Here is a 25,000-nt window from a genome sequence, read left to right on the forward strand (position 1 = left end):
ATGTGGGGATAGTGCTCTGTGTGGGAGTCAAATTGTTAAATGTTGTCATTGTGTTACTTAAGTTTGTAAGTCTTGGTTCAAGCAGCCTGATCAAAGACGTTCCTTTGTCTCTGACCACCTCTCCAGCCAGTTTGTTGGTGGGGAGGCTGCAGTGTTTTGTTATAGGCACATCTATGTGAGGGCTCTGTTTGCTGCTTAGTAAGCTTCCTGCTTTATCATCCTTTGTGGGCAGGAGGTCACACAAACGCACCCCAAACACACACACACACATAGGGCCTTATGTTTGTTGACCATAGCGGGTTTACAATGGGTGGTGCTTGTGTGTACTGTAACTGTGTTCAGTAAAAGGTCGTCTGTGGGTGGAGTCAGTGCTTTCCTGACACACCGAGCGGTCCTCCCTTGCTAGCAAGTAAAAGCTGTTCGTCTTGTTTCCGTTAACAGGAACAAGTTTGTAAACCAGCGGGGCCTGTGGAAGCACAGACACAACACTCTGGCTGAGGAAAGGTTGAAGATGGAGGTGAGAACGTGGACTAACTCTGAATGCAGAGCTGGCTTGGAGCTGTGGAGACTTACTGAGGAGTAAAGTGGACATGAAGGAGTCACAGAGGGAGGAGGAGGTGAACAGTGATGTTTGTTAGACAGGATCAGACTGAAGAGGGAACATAAGAAGAGTTTCATGCTGGATTTGAACAGGACAGGAAGATAAGCTCCGCCCAGCAGCTGAGTCCTCTCTGCTCACACTGGTGTTGGACTGCAACATCAGGGAGTCTGCTTCCACATCTGGTTTCCACAGCTGGAGGAAGCTGTCCCACGAGCACGCCTACGCCCCTCTGTCATTACTGAAGTAGTGATGGTGTTTAATCAGTGTGAGACTGTTTCACTGGTCCAAGCAGAGATTTACATAAATGAGCTTTTATGAGTTCTTATATTATCTGATCAGGCCGTTTGCTCCTGTTAAAGAGAAATGTGCATCGAACGTTGTGGGTATTCATGAGTCTAACAGTTTAAACCTGTGTGTGACGTTGTGTCCTTGAACGGCCCTGACAGACGGCTGTAGTCCATAATATTAATGTTTCCTGCTGACTGAAATAAGCAGCTGAGCTCTGTGAGGGCAGAGCTGCTGCTAACAGGTGAGTCTGTTACCTGGACTGGACTGAGTGAGCTGCTGTGTCACAGCTTTATCAGTGACACACTCAGCATGTGTGTGTGTGATATGTCACAGTGCTTGAAACACACATGAAAATATATTAAAGGTTGATTCTTTTTTTCTTTTGGTTTGTGGAACAAAAATCAGCAACGAAGAAACGCGAGCGTAAAACTTAGTGTAGAAGTGCAACAAACGTAAGCCGGCTCATTTGACGCAGTGACGCTTGAAAAGGATTTGCGCACCTACATCATTATTTACGGTTTAAGTTGTGCTGCCTTCAGGTGCACCTGGTAAATTCAGGAATCTCTACTCCAAACCACAGCAGGTTGTTTTAGAGGCTTTTCTGGGTTAATGTTGGTTTGTTGGCAGAAACATGTCTGTGATCGCTGTGTTGTTCTTTTTGATGCAGGATTTCATGTAACTCGGTGCTGAAATCATAACAATGAAGTTGAACAGTTCTAGTGCTCATGCGTCAGCTAGCATGCGGCAGCTAGCATGCAGCCTGTTTCAGTCGCTCCTGCTTTTACTCTTTACTCTAATTTTTTCTTACTTATTTCTTTGTCCTTTACTGAGTGTGTTCATCTGTTTAAAAGCTTTCTTTTCAAACATGTGGATCGAGAGAGTTTTTGTTCTGCTGTTGCTTTCACTGAGGAATGGGACCGCAGCACAGCAGCTACACACCAGAGATCAGCTGAGCCGCCTGATGCTGCTGTTGCAGATTAACTGGTGTCTCAGATTAACTGGAGACGGTCAAACAGATGTGTGACAGACTTTAAGGAGCTGCTGCCAACAAACCAGCAAATAAACACTGAATATTTCATGTGTGACATTTGTGAGGTGGCCTTAAACACAGTCCGTCAGTCTTTTTGCTCTTGAACAGTGAAATATTAAAAACTGTCTGGAGTTTATTTGGTGATGTTCTCGTGCACGAGGCGAAAACAGCAAACAAACGTCACAGTAAATCTTTCCAGCTGATGTTAGGCATCCTCCACCTGCTGAATCCACTTCAGCCTCTTCCTGCTCATGTTCCTGTTTAGAGGCACAGTCGGCCTGTAAATGGAGAAAACTGAACACAGGAATATTTGGATTTGCTTCTTTTTCTCTGCTCATGTTCAACTTGTCTGATTCAAGCTGGGAATATTTATTAGAAACAAAGTGAATAATATTATTTTATTATCACGTTGATGCAGCACATGGTTCAGTTAGCTTTGTATAAACACGTGTTAGAAATGTTCTTCAATCAGCTCTTTTTACTCTCATTTCACAGCCACTACTTTTTACTTCAGTAAAGAAGTTGAATTAGTACTTGGAGTATTTTTAACAGTAGTACTTCTACTTCAGTACACACTGTGTGTACTTTTACCACCTGTGTCTGAGACCTCCTTCAGGGTCCACCTGAAGCTCTCAGTCTGCTGTGGAAAAAGGAAATCCAGGTAGTTTCTCCTGATCACCTGAGGCCGTCATTACTGTGTGAACCCACACACCACTCCTCACTCCTCCCACCCGCTGCACACAGTCACTGAGTACAGACCGGCTGATTCCTGTAAAGGGAGAGGCAGGAAGAGGCGGAGCAACAGCTGAAAAACAAGAAGCCCAACGTCATTTTGCAGAAGTGAAAGTGTGAGAGAGCAGCAGCAGAGCTGCAGTCGAGTCCTGTTTGTCTCTAAAAGAAGATTCACTGGAGTCCATCAGGTTCCTCTCAGCAACAGTGGTGAGTGCAGCTGATCACACTTCCTGCTTCTACACAAATCTTCACTCTGTTCACTTCATCAGGACTCATCACAGTCACACTGGATCCATAGAAATCTGCTCATGTAACCACAGATCCACTGTAGGAGCATCGAGCTGCTGCTTCAGTCTCACTGTGGCTCTGCTCAGGACTGTGGACTCAGGCTGTGCTCTGGACTTCAGACTGACTCCACACTTCCTGGTTATTCATCACTTCCTGTTCCTCTTAGATTGATTCTGGATCTGATTGATCATAAGGATTACAGACGTGAAAACACCTATTTATTCTTTATTGATATAAAGCCTTTGATACTGTAAACCAGCAGATTTTGGTCAGTACTTCAAAAAGTCATTCACACATTTTACAAAGATTATCTGACTTAGTGTATCCTGTAAGAGTCACAGATGATCCTCAATCATTCAGAAAACAGTCGATGCTGCACTTTATAACTTTGTGTGGAAACATGAATCTCATTATTTAGACAGATGTGTTTGAATCATCCTGATAATCAGGCTTTAAACATGTCAGAGTTCCACACATCAGCTGTGATATTCAAGCTGACCTGGATCAAACATGTCATCAGACACAAACATAGATGATGCTGTTTAATCCCAAAGCTTATTTAAACAAACTGGAGGACAGAATTCCTCCTTAAATGGGATTTTGATCAAATCCACTGATCTCGTTTTCACACACAGGCTTTATCATGGTGGCTTCTTCTCTACTAACATCAATCTTTGATTTGGACAAACAAATATGTGAAACACAAAAATAAATCAATGTTTTCTGAGGATCCAGAATAACATGAATGATGTATCCCAGCGAGTGACTGGAAAAGTTCATCTTCTTCCACATCCTGAGTTTGTGAGGATGTTCCAGTATCTGTGAGAGAAAACAGGACAGTTTTTACTGACGCACAAATGGACCAAATATACAGACACCTCTGAATAAACATGTTCTCATCAATGCCATTAAAATACTGGATCAACAGTTAATAACACATTTCTGAGGTTTGTGATTCATCGTCCTCCTCACTGTCAGCTCTACTGGAACAGTCACTGTTTAATATTAATGGCTCGTTGATCTGGACGTACAATAAGAAGTATTCAGTCACCAACAAGGTCGAAGTTTACTTCACAGTGATTGATGGAAAATATCCAACAAACTGATTTATTCAAGTATACAAATGATCTGGATGAATCTTGGACCTTCTGTAAAACAGAGAAACAATTTCACATCTTTGTAACGACTGTATTTATCTTCATCCCCAAACGTTGATCCTGTCCATCTGGACGCTGCACTGTACAGCAGACACTACGATGTTAGGTTTGTGTTTGGATGAACCAGTTTGTGTCTGAGTGTGTTGCTGGGTCTCCACCAGTTACTCTGAGAACTGAAGAAGCTTCTCTGATGAAACGTCTTCAAGAAACTCAAAGAAGTCCAGACGCTTTTCTCTCCAAGCTCCTCAGACTACTGACGCTTGTTTCTCTCTTTGTAAAATGAAATTTAAAGTGAATTTTGAATCAAATGTTTCTCTTCTTTCTCCCTCAGAGTGCAGACATGTCTGCTGCCAGCAATCTGCGATCTGAAGATCAGTTTCTGTGCTCCATCTGTCTGGATGTGTTCACTGATCCAGTCTCTACACCATGTGGACACAACTTCTGCAAAACCTGCATCAGTCAGCACTGGGACATGAATCAGAGCTGTCAGTGTCCCATGTGTAAAGAGACTTTCTACACTCGACCTCAGCTGAGGGTCAACACCTTCATCTCTGAGATGGTTGCTCAGTTCAGACGTGAAGCTCAGCAGAAAGCCAGCAGCAGCAGCTCAGAGCAACAAGCTGCCAAACCAGGAGAAGTTCCCTGTGACGTCTGCACTGGAACCAGACTGAAGGCCCTGAAGTCCTGCCTGGTGTGTCAGACCTCCTACTGTCAGACTCACCTGGAGCCTCATCTGACAGTGAAACGTCTGAAAAGACATCAGCTGGTTGATGCTGTGGAGAACCTGGAAGGCAGGATGTGCACGAAGCACGATAAACTCCTGGAGCTGTTCTGTAAGACCGACCAGACATGTGTCTGCATGCTCTGCCCTGTTTTAGACCACAAGAACCACGAGTTTGTTCCTCTGAGAGAAGAATATGAAGGAAAGAAGGCAGAGCTGGAGAAGACAGAGGCTGAGATTCAGCAGATGATCCAGAAGAGACGACTGAAGATTCAGGAGATCACAGAGTCGGTGAAGATGAGTAAAGATGCTGCAGACAGACAGAAAGCAGAAGGTGTTCAGGTCCTCACGGCTCTGATGGAGTCTGTTGAGAGACGCCTGAAGGAGCTCATGAAGGAGATCGAAGACAAACAGGAAGCTACAGAGAAACAGGCTGAAGGTCTCATCAAAGATCTGGAACAGGAAATCTCTGAGCTGATGGAGAGAAGCTCTGAGGTGGAGCAGCTCTCACGCTCTGAAGACCACCTCCACCTCCTCCAAAGCTTCTCCTCCCTGAAAGCTGCTCCACCCAGCAAGGACTGGACAGAGGTCAGAGTTCATCCACCATCATATGAGGGGACTGTGGGGAGAGCTGTGGCTCAGCTGGAGGAGACAGTCTGGAAACCCATGAAGAAGAAGCTGTTAGAGGCTGAGCTGCAGAGGGTGCAGCAGCATGAGGTGGATGTGACTCTGGATCCTGATACAGCTCATCCTGACCTCATCCTGTCTGATGATGGAAAACAAGTTTATGATACTGATGTGGAGAAGAATCTTCCAGACAACCCAGAGAGATTTTCTCTGTGTGTTATGGTTTTAGGAGAGCAGAGTTTCTCTTCAGGCAGATTTTACTTTGAGGTTCAGGTTAAAGGAAAGACTGAGTGGGATTTAGGAGTGGCCACAGAGTCGATCAACAGGAAGGGAAAAATCACACTGAGACCTCAGGATGGTTTCTGGACTGTGAGGCTGAGAAATGGAAATAAGTACAAAGCTGCTGCTGGTCCTTCAGTCCCCCTCTGTCTCCATCCTGGTCCTGAGAAGGTGGGGGTGTTTGTGGATTATGAGGAGGGTCTGGTCTCCTTTTATGATGTAGGTGCTGCAGCTCTGATCTACTCCTTTACTGGCTGCTCCTTCACTCACAGACTCCACCCATTCTTCAGTCCCTGTATGAATGATGGAGGTAAAAACTCTGCACCTCTGATCATCTGTCCTGTCAATCAAACTGATCAACGACTGATTTTATTGGATGAATGATTGATTTTTCTTGAAGGGAACAAATGAACATATTGAGTGTAAATCCTCTACAGTCTCCATGTTTCTATAGAATCTGATCATCAGGACTCTGATTCACACTTTGATTCTCATGGAGTTTGATTTGAACAGAAGAAAAGTTGAATCAGGAAATGTTCCCACTGATGGAGACTCGAGCTGAAGAGCAAATATCAGAGAACAAATGTCCAAAAGCTTCATTTCCAATAAAGTTTGTTCAATGCTTTGAGTGAATCCAGACTCATGTGTGGCTGTTATACGGAGCATCAGAGTCCAGCTGAGTTATGTTGGATACAAACTGCTTATTTTGGCTCTGTGAGGAGTTTTGTTCACTGAAAACTGATGAGACGGATAATATTCAAAGAACTCTGTAGAGATTCATGCATCCATGTTCTCCACCTGCAGGTGTGGAGGAGAAAGGTGGAGCACAGACTGCTGCATCCTTCCAGTCACATCATTTTGATGATTATATTTGCATGTTGTGATGATTTGGGTTAAAGACAAACAGAGTTGAACGGCTGCAGTCACAGCATGAAGACGATGCTGAAGCTGAGCTGTCAGTGAACATGTTTCACTGTGATTTGATTTGAAGAATAGAAAGTGTGTGTGGCTGCTGACAGCTGCAGTCTCTGCTAGTCTGCATAACACACACACAACTTTCCCCCTGAGGCAACGATGCAGCAACAACACAACAGCTGCAGTCTGTTAGTCTGCATGTTCAACACACAACTTGAGGCTGAGAGCGGCAGGCCCAGGATGAGTCTGACCTGTGGCCCTTCGGATAAAGCTGAAAACGGCCAATATATGATATTAAATATAAAATATAATTAAAAAACAACATCAGAATGAACAACGAGCTGCTGTTAAGAACTCCGACGTCCATCCAAGGCCCGATTGTCTTACAGATAAAGACAAAGTCAAAGTTTCATCCCTCCCTTCTCCTGTTTCACTTTAAACAGCTTCCATGCACACAACCACCGTATGTGGAGAAGAACCCGACACCAAAAACTGAAGCGGTGAAAAAGTTTTGTTGCAGATTAACTATTAACTTTATGTTATTCATTGTCAGCTCGTGCCATCATTAAAGCATGTTAGAACACACATGTAGGATTTCACGAATCATCGCTCCTAAATTTAATCGTATCCATAACAACTGTTTGTACGTGTTCGCTTTGAAAACATCACATTCTTTATGTTGGTTGGTTTAGACGAGTGATCTCCAGGATGAATGAGGGCAGAGGCCCGTTTCATGGAGACTGTTTAAGTGTAAACCTGGATTAAAAGCCACATTTGAACACCTTCATCAGAGGCTGTGACCATGTTGAAGGACTGATGCTGACGTGCTCTGACACTCATTAGCATAGAAAACAAAGTGGTGCAAGCACAGAGCCCTGAGGAGCTCCACTGGACGGTCTGTTCACAGAACATTTAATTATTTCACTTTTATTTACATGCAAAACAGCCTCAGAGAGAACAGCTGTTTCAGAGCTGCCAGCTTTATTGGAAAGATGAACTGAAATCCTAAAATAGTCCAATTCATGACAAACTGACACGGTGAAATGTTGCAGGGTTAAAATGTGTCGATGGATGAACTCTTTCAGTATAAGATGCAATAATACAAAACACATGAAGGTGAGGAGGAATTCATTTAAAGTAAGTGTGATTTAAAGAGGACTGATTCTTTCCTGGTCAGGCTGAAGCTTTCACCGTCTGACCTCTGTAAACAAACCGAAACACGTTCAGTGTTTAGTTTTACCAATTAGGTTTCATGAATCACCATCTGAGAACGTCTCCGATGTGGGCGCCACTCACAGGGATCACTTCCTGTAGAAGGGTCACATGACCTGTTAAACCCAGAGAGCTTCGTGTGACCTCTGACCCTGATCACCAGCGTCAGGGTCAGTGAAGGTGAGATACCGTGTGACAGGAGGAGGAACAATAAAGTTTTATTTGTACGAACACGTAGAACAGATGAAGTCAGAACGAAGCAGGTGGAGCTCAGTCAGGGTGGAGGTGCAGACAGGTGAGCTGAAGGGGAGGAGCCAGTCTGGTCAGGAACTCTCTGTCTCCTCGAGTGAACCTCCTCACCTCTGAAACACACACACACACTCTGAAGGTTGCAGTCAGGGTGGTGAGGGTGGTGTGTGAGGGTGGGGTTACCTTCTGGTCTCTGGTTGGTGTGTGTCCTGCAGGTGAGGCTGAGCGGCCGAATCATGACATCACTGCTGCACAGACACAACAGGAAGTGGAGGAGGAAGTCGTCAGCGTCCCCGTCACACACCTGAGACAGACACAGAGGTTATGTCTCTGCAGACTCACGGCTCGGCCCTGTGGAAACGTCCTGCAGGACGCCTGTTTCTCTCTGTGGTGGCCCCCCCACAGCGTCCCCACCGTGCTTCACTGTGTGGACGCTGTTCTTTGGGTTGTAGCTGCATCTTCTTCTCGTTTCACCTCCTCTGACCACAGGACGTTTCAGTCTGCAGGGTCTTTTAACACAGCTCCACCTGTGGGTGGAGGGGCCCTGTGGGTTCTCCTGGTGTGACCCGAGTCCTAAATGCCTCTCGCTGTCCTGCCCCTCCCCTGTGGTCTCCACCCTCCATGTGGGAGGTGTGGCATTCACAGTCAGCCCTGATTACCCTCAGAACTACACCACCTGCTGCTTCATCAGGTCGAGTGGGTGGAGTCAGGGGCACGACCTGAGTCTCGCTGAAACACACGGCTGTAAGGCCCCTCCCTCCTGTTCACGTGAGCCCAGCGTGGGTCCGTCACACCTACAGACTTTTAAAGGTGGAAGTGGCCACGCCCCCAAACCAGTTCAGCAGTAAGGTGTGAGCAGACGGAGCTGTTACCAGGATGCAAACAGGATGTGCCCTTTCACAGTTAAAGCCTCAGCTTAAATTTTAAAGACAAAATAAAGTTTAAAGACGACGATGAGCACGTGACTCACCTGTGACAGGTAAACATATACACCTGACAGGTGCTACTGACCTGGCTCTGCCCACGAGGGAAGACTCTGATGTGACCTCTGACCCTGAGAGCTCTCTGAAGCCCCTCCCACTGAGCATCAGCCAATCCCAGCAGAGCACGAACCAGAGGAGCTGAGAACCAGACGTGAGCCTCACCTGTCCCGTCATCGATCACCAGCCTGATGGAAGAGCAGAGCCACATGGTTTGATCATGTGACTGTCACCTGACTCATCCAGGTGATTAACACGTATCAGCAGGTGAGCTCAACAGGAAGCTGCTCTTACTTTGCTTTGGACTGAAACACTGACGAGGTCGAGTGACACTGAGAGCTGCTGCAGCCCTGAGAGAGAGAGAGCAACAGGTAAACACACACACCTGAAATCGTGAGCAGTTTCCTCCAAAACGACACTTTACTTACTGCACCAACACTAACACGCCACCAACACGCTAACAACACATGAAGCACTCTGAGTACTTTCACTGCACCCGAGAAACTGACACTAAACACATCCTGTACACACTGTGTGTATTTTATGCAGTACCTGTGTGTACACGCTGCCACACAGCGAGCAGCTCCACTGCAGTTGCAGGAACAGGAAACACACCACGTGACCTTTGACCTGTCCCACAGCGCACCTCTGCTTGCTGCTCAGAGCCCACTCACCCAGGTGCATGATGGGAGCAGGAGGAGGAGGCTGGGCCGAGCTGATAGAAACCAAACAAACAAATAAACAACAGCACGACAAACACGTGAACCAGACTTTACCTGTAAACTTACCTGGTGTCTCCCAGGGAGACCACAGTTATGGAGCTGACAGGTAAGTACGTGCAGTACACACTTCCTGTCCTGAAACACACACACAGGTAAACCGCACAGGTACGTAACCATGGGCGTGACTTTGTATTGAACATTGGGGGGTCAAGATCTCTGTCTAAATAAATAAATCTGGGTACATTTCCAGATGATCAAACAACTATTTTGCTGGTAACACCTGAAACCAGTAAAGAAAACCAGCAGCCTATTGATGCAAGATAATCCATAACTTTATTGGGGCTGACATTGTTGGAAATGAGTCCAAATAAAGAGTCCAAACTTTTATAAGCCTGTCTATGTGTGTCTCACCTGGACAGCCTCCTCTGGAAACCAGACAACAGCAGAGTGTTACCTGGCAACAGGCCAGGTGGGTAGGGGGTGTGGCTTAAGTCCAGGTACACCTGCAGACTCCTCCCAGCTTGGTCACAAAGAGTGAGACGCACACCTGCACACACACATTCAGCTAACAGTCAGACCTGAGACTCATACCTGAAGCACTGATGCCTGCAGTTCCTCTAGTGTCCAGCAGAGGCAGCAGTGAGTCGCCTCCATAGACCCCCATGTTACAACTTCACAGCAGAAAAAGCCTGATACACAAACCACCTGTGTGTTTGTACCTGAGTGTGTGTGTCCAGAGTGGGCGGTCCTGTTGTTCACACTGATCCTTTCAGACACCACACCCTGAAAACACACCAGCTCTGAGCTGAGACACACACACACACACACACACACACACCAGTAAGAGTTTAAAGCAGGCTGCAGCTGCAGTTCCTCGAATGGCCACAGGGGGCGACTCAGTGAGGGACGAGCAGTTTACCTGCAGTCTAAGACCTCTGAGACGGACAAGACTGTGGGTGGGACGGCCTGAAAACACAGAGAATAGAGATGGAAAATGTGACGTCATTCAGGGGTAAAACCGCAAAGGATTGTGGGAACGAGTGGCAAGCGGTACTAGCGCACGCAGGCTTTCACACGAAAACAGTCTCACAGTAATAAAAAGAAACACAAAAATGGCAAGAAGCTGCTGTATTATTAACTGTGTTGTATTATTAAGTCTTCTGTTGGAGTTATTACGTAATTTATCACAACATGATTGTTGATGTAGGTTACAAATAAGTCTTATATTGATTTGAATTGAATTCGTTGTTATGCTGCTTTGTTCACTGTGGCTTTGCGGGCTAATGTTTGTTGTGTTTTGTAGGAAAACCAGAAACAAAATGCAGGAATGTGATCCAGACTGGCCCCTCTATCAGCCTGGGTCATACCGAGTTTAAAGCTGCTACCACAGCCAGATCTGATTGGTTAAGAGAGAGAGCGAGATCGAAACAGCCACGAAACGTCTGCATATATGTGCCCAAGGGTTGTATTGAAGCAAGCAAGTGATGAATAACTGTTTTCCAGTTTGTTGTTAGCAAAGTTTTTTTCTTTGCATTGTTGATTTGTTTTTCAGGAAGCAGCTAATAAAGCTGATGGATTTTTACAATGTTGCCTCTTTCTTGTAAGATTCTATAATAGAATGAAACAATAATGCCAGTTATAAATAAAGACAATAAATTGAATGAATTACGAAACAATCATTTTATTTATATTAGATCTGAAAATGTTGTGTAACACTACAACCTGAAACAACAAACAGATTGTGTTGGCCTGTACAGGAGATAAAATATTTAACAACAGCTAAATAAACGGTAAATGGCCTGTATTTGTATTCTTTACTTAGTCCCGAAGGACCCCAAAGTGCTGGAAATGCTAGCGCTTAATGCAGTGTTTTGATTTTGTTGCCACTTGTACCCACAATGCAATGCGTGAAAGTCATATGGTCTGTCAATCTCTAAAAAAAAAGTTTAAGGGTCCTGGAGGAAGACGGGGAGCAAACCGAGTGTTACCTGTCTGCAGGTGGGCAGCAGCAGTGGGCGTGTCAGAGTGTGGAATCTCCAACCACGTCTGACTTGTAGGGTCGACTCAGCGTGGAGATCCACCCCACTGCGCTCAGAAACTCCACAGCCAATCAGAACACTGGGATCCTGATTGACAGACACATGGGCCAATCAGCTGCAAGGATTCAGGTCAGATCAACTCCCCACAAACAGGAATGGTGGGAGTCATCTGCATAGCAGTAAAAATGTAAGCTGTGTTTTGATGATGCTGCCTAAGGGAAGCATGTATAATGTAAACAGAACTGGTCCAAGCACTGAACCCTGTGGAACTCCATAATTAACCTCAGTGTGTGAACAACTACAGTTAAAGCTGAAAAACGTGTTCATGTGTACTAATATCAGAGAGCAGAGACCGATGAGGGAAACCTCTGGCCACGCCCCTTAGTGACATCATCAAAGCTGGGTTGATACCTGAGTGTTAGCGGCGATGAGTCTGTAGAAACATCCAGGCTGGAGGACAGGAAACCACCGCGTACACACACCTGAGAACGCCAGCACCACCTGCACACACACACACACACACACACACACACACACACACACACACACACACACACACACACACACACGTAACTGTGTATCCAGGTGAGCTCAGGTAAACACACACAGGTGCGTCTCTCACCTGTCTCTCCTGCTTTTGTTCACTTTCTTTCTCTGTCATTGGCTCATTCTTTGGGTCCCGCCTCCAGCTGACCACTGGACCAATCACAGCAGCTTTCACTGAGAAGCACAGTCTCAGCCCTGCCTCCTGATCCTCTGCCTCCGCCCCTGTATTCCTCCAGGACACACCCTCCTTCTGCTCCACCCTGATCACCATGGAGACACAGGGCCAGGGGTTGCCGGAGTTGGCTTCTTCTTCTTCTCTTCTCCTCCTCTTACTCCCAGCAGTCTCTTCTTCTTCTTCTACTGTCTGCTTCCTGGCAGTGACATCCCCTCCTGGCTCCTCCCCCTTGTGTCTCAGGTGTGTCTCCATGGCAACAGATGGACTCAGGATGTGCAGGTGGTCCAGAGAGAACTGCAGGTAAACCCTGTGAATTGAACCCAGCTTTATTTAACTCATAATGTTTACAACCAGGAAGGAAGCTCACACCCTGAACCAATCAGACACCCTCCTACATCACAGAGAGTGGACCAATGAGCAGTCAGCATGCTGCAGGTTGTGTGTGTGTGTACCTGCAGTGTTTGTGTGTGATGAACCTGTCCTGGTCCAGGTGTTGGTAGGAGGGGAAATCTGATTGGAGGAATCTCTCTGTCACCATGGTGAACTGCACCACACCCACCAGACAACCTGCAGCACACACACACACACACATTAAAGAATAAAGCTGTGTGTCCCTGTGTGTGTGTCTGTGTGCGTGCATTGTACCGATCCAGGCGCTGTTAAAGACCGCCCTCTGCGCTCCCTCCTCCTCCTCGCTGCTCTCCGTCAGCACGCAGGCTGCAGCTCCCGCGGCGTCTCTGAGCTGCATCGAGTGTTTGAACTCAGACGTCTGTGACGGCAGCTCCAGCACGCCGACCAGCAGCAGGGGGTGCTGCCTGACACACAAACCGGCAAAAACCATTGGTACGTAATCACACGACTTCATGTGGGAGCTGCTGTCACCTTACCTCACAGCGTCTCCACCCCGAGGCTCGGAGGACAGAGTCCTGCAAGACCAGGACAGGAACCCGTTGATCTGGGCGGAGGTCAGGTTGGAGCCATCAGGGGGCAGCAGAGAGCTCAGAGGGGCCGAAGACCAGCAGCCAGTCTGCAGGGACTCCAGGAGCTCCGACACACCGAGGTACTGCCGGACCGCCGAGGACACGCTGTACTGCAGGGACACAGAGCACACTGAGCATGCTCCACACTCACCTGTAAGGAAGACAGGTGAGAGTGGGACCTACCTGCGTCACAGGACAGGTGTGAGGCTCGTCCAGCATCTCAGCGTAGATGTCTCTGCGTCCTCGTCCTCCAGCTCTGCTCAGAGTCTCCATCAGCCTCCAGGACAGCAAGCACACACACTGCTGCCTCCACACACCTTGGACCAGACTGAGGACCAAGACCAGAACCAGGACCAGGAAACAAGCCAGAGCCAGCGGAGGACAGGAGGACAAAGGTTAGGCTCTGCTGTCTCTGACTGTGGACAGGTGGTGGTGGGTGGAGCCTCACCTGTGTGCCAGCTGCGAGCTTAGGTGACAGGTCCACAGGTAATCGGACACATCTGTGTTTCTCTGCAGCAGTAACCGTGGTAACGCCCCATCTCCCGGGCAGCGGTTGTCGGGTGGCGAGCCTCCCGCCCTGCTGAAGGCCGTCACCCTCAGGCTGGAGCGCAGGCAGGTGCAAAGCATGCTGGGAGGGAAGTCCGGGCAGGGCCGGTACAGGAAGTGGGCGTGATGCAACTGCAGGAGGAGGAACCATCAAACTTTATTAGTCGTGGCTGCCACGAACACAAACGGGCATGATGATGTCACATCATGTGACTCACCTCCACTCTGTCTCCCGCCCTCAGCTTCCTCTTCGCCGCCGGCTGATAGGCCACGCACAGACCCACCTTCCCATCCAGCACGTAGAGCCCCGCCCCCTCACTCACAACCTCAGTCACCGTGCCCTATCACAGCAGAGGAGGCTTAGTAATCAGCACACAGGTACAAACATGTAGTAGCCAATCAGAGCTCACAGCACTCTCACCTGGTAGCTGATGACTTTGGATTGCTTTATCCTCACAGCTGATTGGTCCAGCTCCACCTCCTCATGCTCCGCCTCCTCACAGTCGTCCTCAGCAGGCTGTGACAGCAGGGACTCAGAGTGTGTGTGTTCCTGTGTGTGTTCCTGTGTGTGCGTGTAGTCGGCGTGCAGCTCGGAGCGCTTCGTCACACACAGGATGTTGTTTCCTCTCCAGCCTCGTAGCGCACACACACGTAGAGCTGTCACACACACGCTCTGCCCGACACACACACGCTGGATCCAGCTGAGCCGGCTGCTGTCCTGCACACACACACACACACTGAGCTTCATCGTCCCTCCTCACCATCATCATCCTCAGAGAGCTGGTACCTGTACGAGCACGGGCAGCGAGCGCGACTCATCCGTCAGCGTGAAGCAAAAGAAGGTCGTTCCTGCCACGGCCAGCAGAGGGCAAACTGAGCCCACCTCTCCGAACACGCTCAGCCGCTGACCTTTGACCCTGGAGCACACACACACACATCTGTCACACACACTGCTCAGAAACTCCGCTGCAGTTCAGAGGTCATGTGACCCACCTGTGCCTCAGCAGCCTGCCGGCCTCTCCGACTCCCACCGCTCCGCTTAGCTCCACCCTTCCAGGAGCAGCAGCCAATCCCTGCTCAGCACCAGGACACAACAGGACAGGGGAGCCAATCAGCTCCAAGAAGCCTGCGGCCTCTTCCTGGCCCGATGCATTGTGGGGGATGTAGTTCCAGTGAGGGAGGAAAACGGGACGATGGAGCCACAGGGGCGAGAGAGACAGGCACTGGATGAGAGAGAGAGAGACGCGGGTGAGAGAGTGGCGGAGTGTGTCCTGGGTGGATGCTGGAAGCCTGTACTGATGATGACAGCTTCATCAGCTCTGATCTGCAGTGATGCCGTTTGTTTAATAGCTGCAGTAGATCAGATTAGATTAGATCAGATCAGATCAGATCAGATCAGATCAGATTAGATTAGATCAGATTAGATCTGCTAATCTAATCTGATTAGATGAAACTTTATTGATCCCTCGGCTGCGTTCCTCCAGGAAATTCGGTTTCCAGCAGCCCAGCACCGACAGAAGTTACAGAAGGTGAGCAGAAATATACACATATACAAATACAGAGTATAGAAAAGGGAAGAATAGAATAAATAGCAATAAGAACACAAGGGAATTGCACATTTCAAGTACTGTGAGTAGGGCTGCTTAATTAATCGAATTTTAATCACGATTACGATGTGGGCTTTCAACGATCATTAAAAATGACTGAGCCGATTATTAGCCCCTCCCTCGTGCTTTACTCTCGCGCTGCTCCGTGTGGCAAATCGAGCGCACCTCTCTGCATTTCGAACACATGTCACAACAATTAAGAGGACCCGAGGGAAGCTCGGAAAGCTCAGCAGAAGTTATTTGGAGAGGAGAGTGGCTGCTGTTGAAAAGAGAGGTAAAAAGCCTTCAGTGGTGTGGAAACATTATGGGTTCAGTCAGACGTGGATCAAGTAGACACAGTGTGTAAACTTTGTTACGGTGTCGTAGCTGCACCACAGAGCAACACTGCAAAGTTCACTAAACACAGATGTTTACATTTTTCATTCATTTTTTACATTGCAAACATTTGCACTGTTATCAGTATTTGCACTATTTTATATTATTTTTTGACAATCTTTAAAGTCATTATCCAACACATTGTTATTGTTAAATAAATATCGTCACATAATCGAGATCTCAATGTCAGTGAAAATAATCGTGATGATCATTTTTGCCTTAATCGAGCAGCCCTAACTGTGAGTCATTAATCCGTGCGGTGATGCTAGGACCACACTGAGCCTGCTGCTGAGTCTGACTGTAATCTGTCAGGTTACTGCAGGTGATGCTATCTGTATACTTTATGTGAGGAGGAGGCTCCACATCTTTATAAAGCTCTGCTGTCATCACGTCTGTGCCAGCACAGTTACTCACTTGCTGACAGACTCTGTCTTTACATCCTTACTTATCGATCAGCTAAGTGAATCCATATAAACACAGCTCACATTTAACAAGTCCTGATGTTTCTGAGTTACAGAAATGAAAGTCAGCTGTTGAGCTTGTTTACTTGTTTCATGCTGATGTAAACATCAGCAGAGAAGCGTGTGATGACCAGGTGGACTGTCCCACCAGGGGAGAGAAAATTTTAGACTTACTGTATGCTAACGTCAAGGATGCATACAGCTCCTCCTCCCTCCCCCCACTTGGTAGGTCAGATCATAACCTGATTCACCTCAACCCCCGCTATGTGCCAATTGTGAGGAGGGAACCTGTGACCACCAGGACTGTTAGGAGGTGGTCAGAGGAGGCAATAGCGGAACTACAGGGCTGTTTCGAGGTGACCGACTGGGAAACACTCTGTGAGCCTCACGCCGAGGACATCAATGGGCTTACTGAGTGTATCACAGACTACATAACTTTCTGCACCGACTCCATTGTTCCAGCTCAGACTGTTCATTGTTACCCAAATAACAAGCCGTGGGTGACCAAGGACATCAAAGCCCTCCTCAACAACAAGAAGAGGGCTTTCAGAGGGGGCAACAAAGAGGAGGTGAGGAAGATCCAGGTGTTACTAAAGGACAAGATCAGAGAGGCTAAGGACAATTACAGGAGGAAGCTGGAGTGGAAACTCCAGCAGAACAGCATGAGAGAGGTGTGGAGGGGCATGAAGACCATCACTGGATTCAGGCCAACCAACAGCAGGGGAGCTGAGGGAGGTGAGAATAGAGCCGACGAGTTGAATCTGTTTTTCAATAGATTCGACACCACAGTGTCTGCTCCCACCCCCACAACCTCACCTGCAGTCAGCCTGGAATCCAGAGCCACACCACTGTGCCAGCCTCTCTCTTCACATGTTGCCTCCTGTGAGATTCCTGACACCCCTCCCCCACCCATCACCTTCACTCAATACCAGGTTGAGATGCAAATGAGGAGACTTCACTCAGGCAAGTCTGCTGGACCAGACGGAGTGAGTCCCCTTGTCCTCAAGGCCTGTGCCCCCCAGCTGTGTGGAGTCTTTCATAAACTGTTTATGCTGAGTCTGAGTCTGCAGAGGGTCCCGGTGATGTGGAAGACATCATGCCTCGTCCCTGTACCAAAGACGTCTCGTCCCAGTGGCTCCCAGGATTACAGGCCCGTGGCACTGACCTCCCACATCATGAAGACCCTGGAAAGGCTCATCCTGGACCAGCTGCGACCCATAGTAAGACCACACCTGGATCCCCTTCAGTTCGCTTATCAGCCTCGTCTCGGAACAGAGGACGCCATCATCTACCTGCTCAATCGTGTCTACACCCATCTGGACCAGCCGGCGAGCACTGTGAGGGTCATGTTTTTTGACTTTTCCAGTGCTTTCAACACCATCAGGCCGACCCTCCTGGGTGATAAGTTAGCAGCGATGCAGGTGGATGCTTCTCTGGTGTCCTGGATTGTTGATTACCTGACAGGAAGACCACAATATGTACGTCTCCCACAGTGTGTGTCTGACAAGGTGATCAGCAACACAGGGGCACCACAGGGGACTGTCCTCTCCCCCTTCCTCTTCACCCTCTACACCACAGACTTCAGCCACTGCACAGAGACCTCCATCTTCAGAAGTTTTCTGATGACTCTGCGGTGGTTGGATGCATCAGCAGGGATGATGAGACAGAGTACCGGGCTGTGGTCGACTCCTTTGTCACGTGGTGTGAGCAGAATCATCTGCAGCTCAACGTGGCAAAGACCAAGGAACTGATCGTGGACTTCAGGAAGACCAGGAAACACTTGACCCCTGTTTCAATCCAGGGGGTCAGTGTTGACATTGTGGAGGACTATAAATACCTTGGAGTACACATTGACAATAAACTGGACTGGGCTAAAAACACCACAGCACTTTACAGGAAGGGCCAGAGTCGTCTCTATTTTTTGAGGCGACTGAGGTCCTTCAACATCTGCCAGAAAATGCTGAGATTTTCTATGAGTCTGTTGTGGCCAGTGCGATCCTCTATGCTGTTGCATGCTGGGGGAGCAGGCTGAGGGTCGCAGATGCCAACAGACTTAATAAACTAATCCGTAAGGCCAGCAATGTTGTGGGGATGGAGCTGGACTCCCTCAAGGTGGTGTCGGAGAGGCGGATGCTGTCCAAGATAAAGACAATGTTGGATAACACCTCCCACCCACTCCATGACATGTTGGTCAGTCACAGGAGCTCGTTCAGTGAGAGACTGAGATTACCGAAAAGCACCACTGAACGACACAGGAAATCATTCCTGCCTGTGGCTCCCTGTACAACGCATCCACTTAACACACTGTTTGCTGCTACAACTACACATGTTTCTTTTCCAAATATTTATTTATAAGTGACTTATGTATGTATGTATGTATGTATGTATGTATGTATGTATATATATGTATATATTGTACTATTCTTAGTTAGCGTATTGTCTGTCTTGTCTTAATGTTGGTTTAAAATGGAGCACTGTAACAAAAAATAATTTCCCCCAGGGATCAATAAAGTATTCTGATTCTGATTCGACTCTATCAGCACTTGTGTCCCTGCACAGAGAATGAGCTGAATTAAAGAGGAATTCGATTTCATTCACGTTGCACATGAACACCTGCAGTTTGTTGTGACCTCGTTACCATCAGTTCTGACCAGATCCGGTTTAGTGACGCTGCTGTGAAGAAGCTCCTGAGAACTAACCAGCTGATGGACGATGGGTTAAGGTTAGGCTCCTCCCCCTCTGACTCACCTCACACATGACGCTGCCGCTGGCGTCCGTCAGCCTGTACTCTCCGTCAGGGCCTTCTCTCAGACAGCCAATCAGCAGCAGGTTGACCCGGCACGGCGAGCTCCGCCTCCCTGGCCCAGGCTCTCTGCTGATTGGTGCTCCAGGACAGGTTGCTGACGCAGGCCAGGTGCTGCTGGGAGACGAGCTGGGAGACGGACAGCAGCCTGCGGACAGACGGGAGGACAGCGGTAAGGCCAGGTCACGTGACCTGCGACAGCGATGATGTCAGCGGGCGTTACCTGTAGCTGACAGGTAAGCTGTGGGCCACACACATCTGCTGCTGGATCGCCTGCACCGCACACATGCTCAGATCGAAGAGGCTGAGGTCACCGTGGTTACCTGGGAAAACAAAGTTTAAAGGGTAAACACAAACATAAACAACTGAAGCCCCGCCCACTGAGAACACCTGAAGTGGACACCAGAGCTGGTGTGTGTAGAATGTTTAGCTTATTTTAGAGTTTAGAAATGTGTTAACATAGAATGTAGAACTATTGTAGGGTACCCCTCCCCCACTTGAGCTGTGAAAGTAAAACAGAGAGGAGTTAATGCTGAGTGGAAATTCCCCAGAGGATGTTTTAGGGTGGGGGTCTCAACATTGTAACTGGATACCTGTGGTCTGGGAGTGAGAGGGGTTTTATGACCTCTAGGGAGTCACCTACACCCACAGTGTTTTAACGGTCACGCACACACACTTACTCATGTGCACACGGTCACACATGAGCACTCATATAGGCACGCGGGAATGCGCACATGTAGGCATTCATGTGCTCGTGCACATAGACACAGACAGAGTTTGCAGCACACCGTGGGGGGTTTATGATGGGGACGTTTCTATAAAGCTGGCTGTAACTAACAAAGGGGTGAAGATTTTGCAGAGGGACATCGGCCTCGTCTTCCCTTCTAGAAGTGCATGCTTAAATGAAGAAGAGTAAAGATAAATGAAGATGAATAAAGATTTTGTGAAAATGACTACTGAGTCCGGTGCCATCTCTGGATGCTCGAGGAATAAAAAGAACTGGGGTAAAACTGATTTTGTGACATGTGTCAACAGGTGGGACCACCTGAGGAAGCAGCTGCTCTTCATCCTCAGACTCTTAGTCCTCCCTGTTCCTCACTGACAGTCGGTCACCTTCATGGCTCTGACCTTTGAACCACACTCACATCTACACACTGGACTGCTCTGATGACACCTGTGAGGGCAGGTGAGCCCTGCTTTCACTGTTTAAATAATGGTTTAAATAGTATTTGGTTTCATAAGTGAACATCGTCATTAAGGATTTAAAGTACAGCTGATTTATCAGCCAGCTGTTTCAAACAAACAGGAACTCACCTGTCTGCGAGGGGGCGGAGCTACACACCACAGGACTCAGGTGTTCAGAGATGGAGGTGAAGATGTTCTTTAACCACAGGGACTCCTAAAGAAACAAAGCAGCGGGTCGGAGGTCACAATAATAAATGTAAAACAGGCTCACATCCTTATATTCTCTTTTCTGTGTGGATTTCTGCTATAGAATTAGCTCGAAACAGCGATCGGCTGCTGCTCTGCCTACGTCATGACGCAGACAGTCTACGTACGCAGGGCTGTGCGTGTACGTAGACTGTTATTTATCGCTCAGTTCGGGCAAACAGGGTCAGACTGGGACTCACCGCCTCGGTGCTGGGCTTGACCCGGTCCAGGAGCTCCTGCAGGGGGTCCATGTCTTCGCTCCGGGTGCCGGTTTCTCCCCCTGCTGACAAACTCCCGCTCACGGCTTTCAAACAGCTTCCGGTCCTCCTCCTGTTGATGTCCTCCCTCTGACCGTCGCCCCCGTGTTCCCGCCTCTTACCGTTCATAAAGCCGCCATGATGCCCTACCGTCCTACTTTGTTTACTTTTGTTCTGTATTTTAAACAAATCATCAAACTTATTAAACTGACTAGTCTCTGCTCACGCAGGATCTCTACTGCGCATGTGCGGAACAACTTTTCCCTACCCTGCATTTCACAATAAAAGCCCTTCACGTTCACATACACTCAGTGGTCTCCTACCTCCTTTCCTAAGCACTTTTCCTTGTTAGAAACGTTGTGAGGTGCAGGAAATGTGTTTAGGAGATGTGATAAGAACTCAGGAAAGGAAACAGCTGTGTTTGAACTACAAGTCGATCACGTGACTCCAGCCCAGCGTGTTCTCAGCCTGATTAGTGCAGGTGAAGAACATGCTTTTATTATGAAGGGGTCAGACTTCCTGCTGAGGCTCAGGGTCATGTGACTGACAGCACCTTTTGCAGCTCACCTGACGCCACAAGGTGTTTCCTTTTCAGGAGGATGACACCGTGCGAACCTCGGGAATCTCAAACAAAAACACATTTCTGTCAAGTGGAAACTTTAAAATAAAATAATATATATATATATATATAATTTTATTTTTTTATTTTTTGAGCTTGCAGAGCATAGATGCAGATCAAACTGAAGGTTTGTCACTGTTTTTTGTTCACTTTTTATCCAGGCTGCAGGTGTCTCAGTGGAAAAATAGAGCATGGCTGAGCGCACCTGTGCAGACCAGTGATACAGTTTAAGATCAGAGAATTGTAACCCCCTCTTTCATATGGCAGGTACAACAAGCCAAGTCTTCATCTAGGACCTTTGTTATTCCAAATTAACCAATTAAAGATATCGTTTAACTTCTGAAAGGATTCTTTTGGAGGAGGCAGAGGACGTGACTCAATATAAAAACTTTGCATAACCTTTCATCCTTGTTCAGGAATAGGACGGAGGAGGATTTTGAATCATTTATAGCCAGAAAATCGTCTAAATAGCTCCATTTGTAGCATTAATTTTGCAACTTGGCTAACAGACAGCCTAGTCTAGGGCCTAGGGCCAATCTCTGCTCTCGATCTCCTAACTGGAAACCAAATAGTACAGCTCTCATTGTAAGTGTCATCACCAGAGGTTCCATAGTCAGAATGAATAGCATTGGAGATAACGGGCACCCCTGATGAGTGGAACGCTCCAATGTGACGGGTTAAGTTGAACCCATCTGAGAAAATGATTTCCAAATCCATATCTTGGGAGAAGGTTAAATAAATCTGACCAGTCTATTCTGTCCGAGGCCTGACGAGCGTCCAGTGATAATAAAGCTGCATCGTTAGCATCACATCTCTCATGAATTATATGAGAACCCTTCTTATATTGTGAAACCCTTGATGCTTTGGTACAAAGCGAATCAAATGTGGGATCCAAGGCTCTGATCTTCATGCTAAACATTTAAAGTATTTTAGTGTCAACCCCCGTCAGACTCTAAATGATGAGTGTTCTGCAGGTTTAGCAGGTTTCTCAGTACTCACTGCCTGTCTCACAGTGGGTGGAGAGCCTCCGTGTGATATGCTTCTACATACATGTTAAAAAGAGGCAATATTCTTCTTTCTGGGAAGGTTTTGTAAAGTCAGAAAGCCATCTGGCCCAGGTGCCTTACCACACAGCAAATCCAACATGTCCAAATGAAGACTGTCAGATTTGATTTCAGCTCTTTTAAAGTGTCTTTATAAGTTAATTTAACTCTTATTGGAGAGTTGGAACGTTAACTCTGACTTAGTGTTGAATACCAAATCTGTCTGGAGTTGATCATTCAACACTTACTCATGCTAACTAGGTGTTAAGAGTTTATATACTAACCCCCACAGAGGATTTTAGTTTAACTACATCAGAGTTATCTTCTAATTCATTCTGTGAATTTTACTGTTCTGAATTTCTAGAAATTCCTTTGGAAATAAACATTATTGCAAAGAGGACTGCATCAGCTGAGGCAACATGGTGTCCTGTGAGCTCAATTTTCTTTTAATCAGAAAAGGTCAGACACAACAAAAGCCAAGCAAAGCATCAAACAAAGGAAAAATAAAGAAGTGGTCACGGCAAAGCTACGAGAGCGTCTCTCAGCATGGGCCCGAAAAAAGTTCTGTCAGCCGAGGAAGGAGACGATATTAAGAAGTCGCTGGAGTTTATGACAGAGGAGATTTCTACTGTCAAACTGCAGCAGAAAGCCATCCTGGACCTGGTCGAGGAAGTTAAGGCTCTCCGCATCCAGAACGCCGAGAAGGATCGGCGGCTGGCGTACCTGGAGAACAGAGTGGCGGATTTGGAGCAGTACACCCGGATGAACGATGTTATCATCACGGGGCTTCGCATCAAACCCCGGTCATACGCCCGGGCGGTCGCCACTGACAATGTAGGAGGGCCAGGAGAGGAAGATGTCAACTCCACGGAGCATCAAGTGGTTACCTTTCTACGGTCCAAAGGTGTGGAAGTGGATTATAACAACATTGAGGCTTGCCACCCTCTACCCCGAAAAAATGACAGTAACAAACCAGCCATCATTGTGAGATTTGCAAACAGAAAACAGAAAACAGCACTGTTAAAACAAGGAAGGAAACTGAAAGGATCCGATGTCTTCATGAACGAACATCTGATAAAAAGAAATGCGGACATTGCCAGGAAAGCACGTTACTTGAAGACACAGGGAAAAATTCAAAATACATGGACCACCAACTGCAAAGTATTCATTAAACTCAATGGAACACCGGAACAAGCCAAAGTGTTGGTCATCAGAAATATGGAAGAGCTGGACAAATACTGAGGTCAACTTACTCTGGAGGTATGAATACACATGTGACGTGACACACAACACAACACATGGCACAGTCCAAAAGAACTTCATCTGCATCCGGCAACAATATCAACATGACTCATTGGAATTCTCTTTATGATAATCTGGAACTGAGAACATTTCGATACACAGACCATAATGCTCTAGACTTAGAAAAGGATATAGACCCGGAAAATAATTTCTTCTACAACATCAGCTGTAACTGCTGCTACTTCACTGATGAACAGTTTAAGCACACCATCAACACGGAAAATAAATTATCAATAATCCATTTTAATAGCAGAAGTCTGTATGCCAACTTCAACAATATAAAGGAATATCTAAATGAGTTGACAAATCCATTTGGAATTATTGCCATTTCTGAAACATGGATCAATGCGGAGAAAGGAATGGACTTTGGACTGGAGGGATATGAAGTGAATTTTGTAAATAGAAGGAACAAGAGTGGAGGGGGAGTAGCTGTGTATGTGGATAAAAACCTAAACTACAAGGTGGTAGAAAGTATGACAACTGTAATTGATAATTTACTAGAATGTATAACAATTGAAATTTATAAGGAAAAAGAGAAAAATGTAATAATTAGCTGTATATATAGAACACCTGGCTCTAGTATTCAAGTATTTAATGACTTCATAGAGGAAATATTCTCTAAAACAAATCAAAAAGTTATGTTTATCTGTGGTGATTTTAATACTGACCTGTTGAATCCAAAAAAGCATAAAATGACCGACGAATTCCTAAACACTATGTACAGTTTGAGTTTACATCCTAAAATAACCAGGCCCAGCAGAATTACACCACATTGTGCCACCTTACTTGACAATATTTTCACTAACAATATGGAAAACAACATTGTGAGCGGAATATTAATTAATGACATCAGTGATCACCTACCAGTTTTTGCAGTTTATGACACTAATTATAAGAAAAATCAGCATGAAGAACAACTGAGATACAGACGTGTAAGGACAGAAGAAACTATGACTGCATTTAAGAACGATCTATTAAATCAGGACTGGGACAAGGTGTACAAAGAAGCTGATAT

General features: G+C 46.9%; 3 protein-coding genes and 2 long non-coding RNA genes across 9 annotated transcripts in view; 3 read left to right on the forward strand and 2 right to left on the reverse strand.

Moving 5' to 3' along the window:
- The window catches only part of LOC146672952 (CST complex subunit CTC1-like), a 51,795-nt gene extending 30,534 nt beyond the window's left edge, over nucleotides 1-21,261 (reverse strand). The window contains exons 1-25 of one of the 5 annotated variants that reach the window (XM_085401372.1): nucleotides 20,965-21,261; nucleotides 20,648-20,732; nucleotides 19,557-19,656; nucleotides 19,279-19,481; nucleotides 15,081-15,310; nucleotides 14,875-15,004; nucleotides 14,509-14,805; nucleotides 14,306-14,428; nucleotides 13,990-14,219; nucleotides 13,725-13,869; nucleotides 13,449-13,651; nucleotides 13,207-13,376; nucleotides 13,014-13,128; nucleotides 12,463-12,868; nucleotides 12,252-12,341; nucleotides 11,790-11,927; nucleotides 10,721-10,767; nucleotides 10,521-10,606; nucleotides 10,213-10,348; nucleotides 9,868-9,936; nucleotides 9,632-9,794; nucleotides 9,374-9,429; nucleotides 9,111-9,267; nucleotides 8,283-8,403; nucleotides 8,077-8,212 (exon numbers count right to left, since the gene is read on the reverse strand). In XM_085401372.1, coding sequence (XP_085257498.1) covers nucleotides 8,121-8,212; nucleotides 8,283-8,403; nucleotides 9,111-9,267; nucleotides 9,374-9,429; nucleotides 9,632-9,794; nucleotides 9,868-9,936; nucleotides 10,213-10,348; nucleotides 10,521-10,606; nucleotides 10,721-10,767; nucleotides 11,790-11,927; nucleotides 12,252-12,341; nucleotides 12,463-12,868; nucleotides 13,014-13,128; nucleotides 13,207-13,376; nucleotides 13,449-13,651; nucleotides 13,725-13,869; nucleotides 13,990-14,219; nucleotides 14,306-14,428; nucleotides 14,509-14,805; nucleotides 14,875-15,004; nucleotides 15,081-15,310; nucleotides 19,279-19,287 — 3,213 coding nt within the window. In that variant the 5' untranslated portion in view covers nucleotides 19,288-19,481; nucleotides 19,557-19,656; nucleotides 20,648-20,732; nucleotides 20,965-21,261 and the 3' untranslated portion in view covers nucleotides 8,077-8,120. Of the gene's footprint in view, nucleotides 1-3,311; nucleotides 3,759-8,076; nucleotides 8,404-9,069; nucleotides 9,268-9,373; nucleotides 9,430-9,631; nucleotides 9,795-9,867; nucleotides 9,937-10,212; nucleotides 10,349-10,520; nucleotides 10,607-10,720; nucleotides 10,768-11,789; nucleotides 11,928-12,251; nucleotides 12,342-12,462; nucleotides 12,869-13,013; nucleotides 13,129-13,206; nucleotides 13,377-13,448; nucleotides 13,652-13,724; nucleotides 13,870-13,989; nucleotides 14,220-14,305; nucleotides 14,429-14,508; nucleotides 14,806-14,874; nucleotides 15,005-15,080; nucleotides 15,311-19,278; nucleotides 19,482-19,556; nucleotides 19,657-20,647; nucleotides 20,733-20,964 lie in introns of those variants that run through there. The other 4 variants (XM_085401374.1, XM_085401371.1, XM_085401370.1 and 1 more) reach the window with 4 other exon arrangements.
- Nucleotides 1-25,000, reverse strand: part of LOC146672933 (uncharacterized) — a 405,352-nt gene that overhangs the window by 306,847 nt on the left and 73,505 nt on the right. The gene's annotated exons all lie outside the window — the stretch shown is intronic.
- The window catches only part of LOC146672937 (uncharacterized), a 339,553-nt gene that overhangs the window by 267,559 nt on the left and 46,994 nt on the right, over nucleotides 1-25,000 (forward strand). The window lies entirely within an intron of this gene.
- Nucleotides 2,722-6,802, forward strand: LOC146672954 (E3 ubiquitin-protein ligase TRIM21-like). The gene is made up of 2 exons (XM_085401504.1): nucleotides 2,722-2,858; nucleotides 4,428-6,802. Exon 2 carries the CDS (start codon nucleotides 4,437-4,439, stop codon nucleotides 6,105-6,107), a length of 1,671 nt encoding a protein of 556 aa, XP_085257630.1. The 5' UTR covers nucleotides 2,722-2,858; nucleotides 4,428-4,436; the 3' UTR covers nucleotides 6,108-6,802.
- LOC146672955 (uncharacterized) overlaps nucleotides 21,410-25,000 on the forward strand; it is a 6,420-nt gene continuing 2,829 nt past the window's right edge. The window contains exons 1-2 of the long non-coding RNA XR_014910416.1: nucleotides 21,410-21,767; nucleotides 23,048-23,197. This is a non-coding gene — a long non-coding RNA (uncharacterized LOC146672955). The remainder of the gene's footprint in view (nucleotides 21,768-23,047; nucleotides 23,198-25,000) is intronic.

Source organism: Rhamphochromis longiceps, linkage group LG3 (assembly GCF_057381845.1).
Source record: "Rhamphochromis longiceps isolate RC_006_pf linkage group LG3, R_longiceps_female_GT1.1, whole genome shotgun sequence".
In the NCBI taxonomy this organism is placed as follows: Eukaryota; Metazoa; Chordata; class Actinopteri; order Cichliformes; family Cichlidae; genus Rhamphochromis; species Rhamphochromis longiceps.

Coding starts and splice junctions, on each gene's coding strand:
- LOC146672954 (XM_085401504.1), top strand. CDS start 4,437: ATGTCTGCTGCCAGCAATCTGCGATCTGAAGATCAGTTTCTGTGCTCC.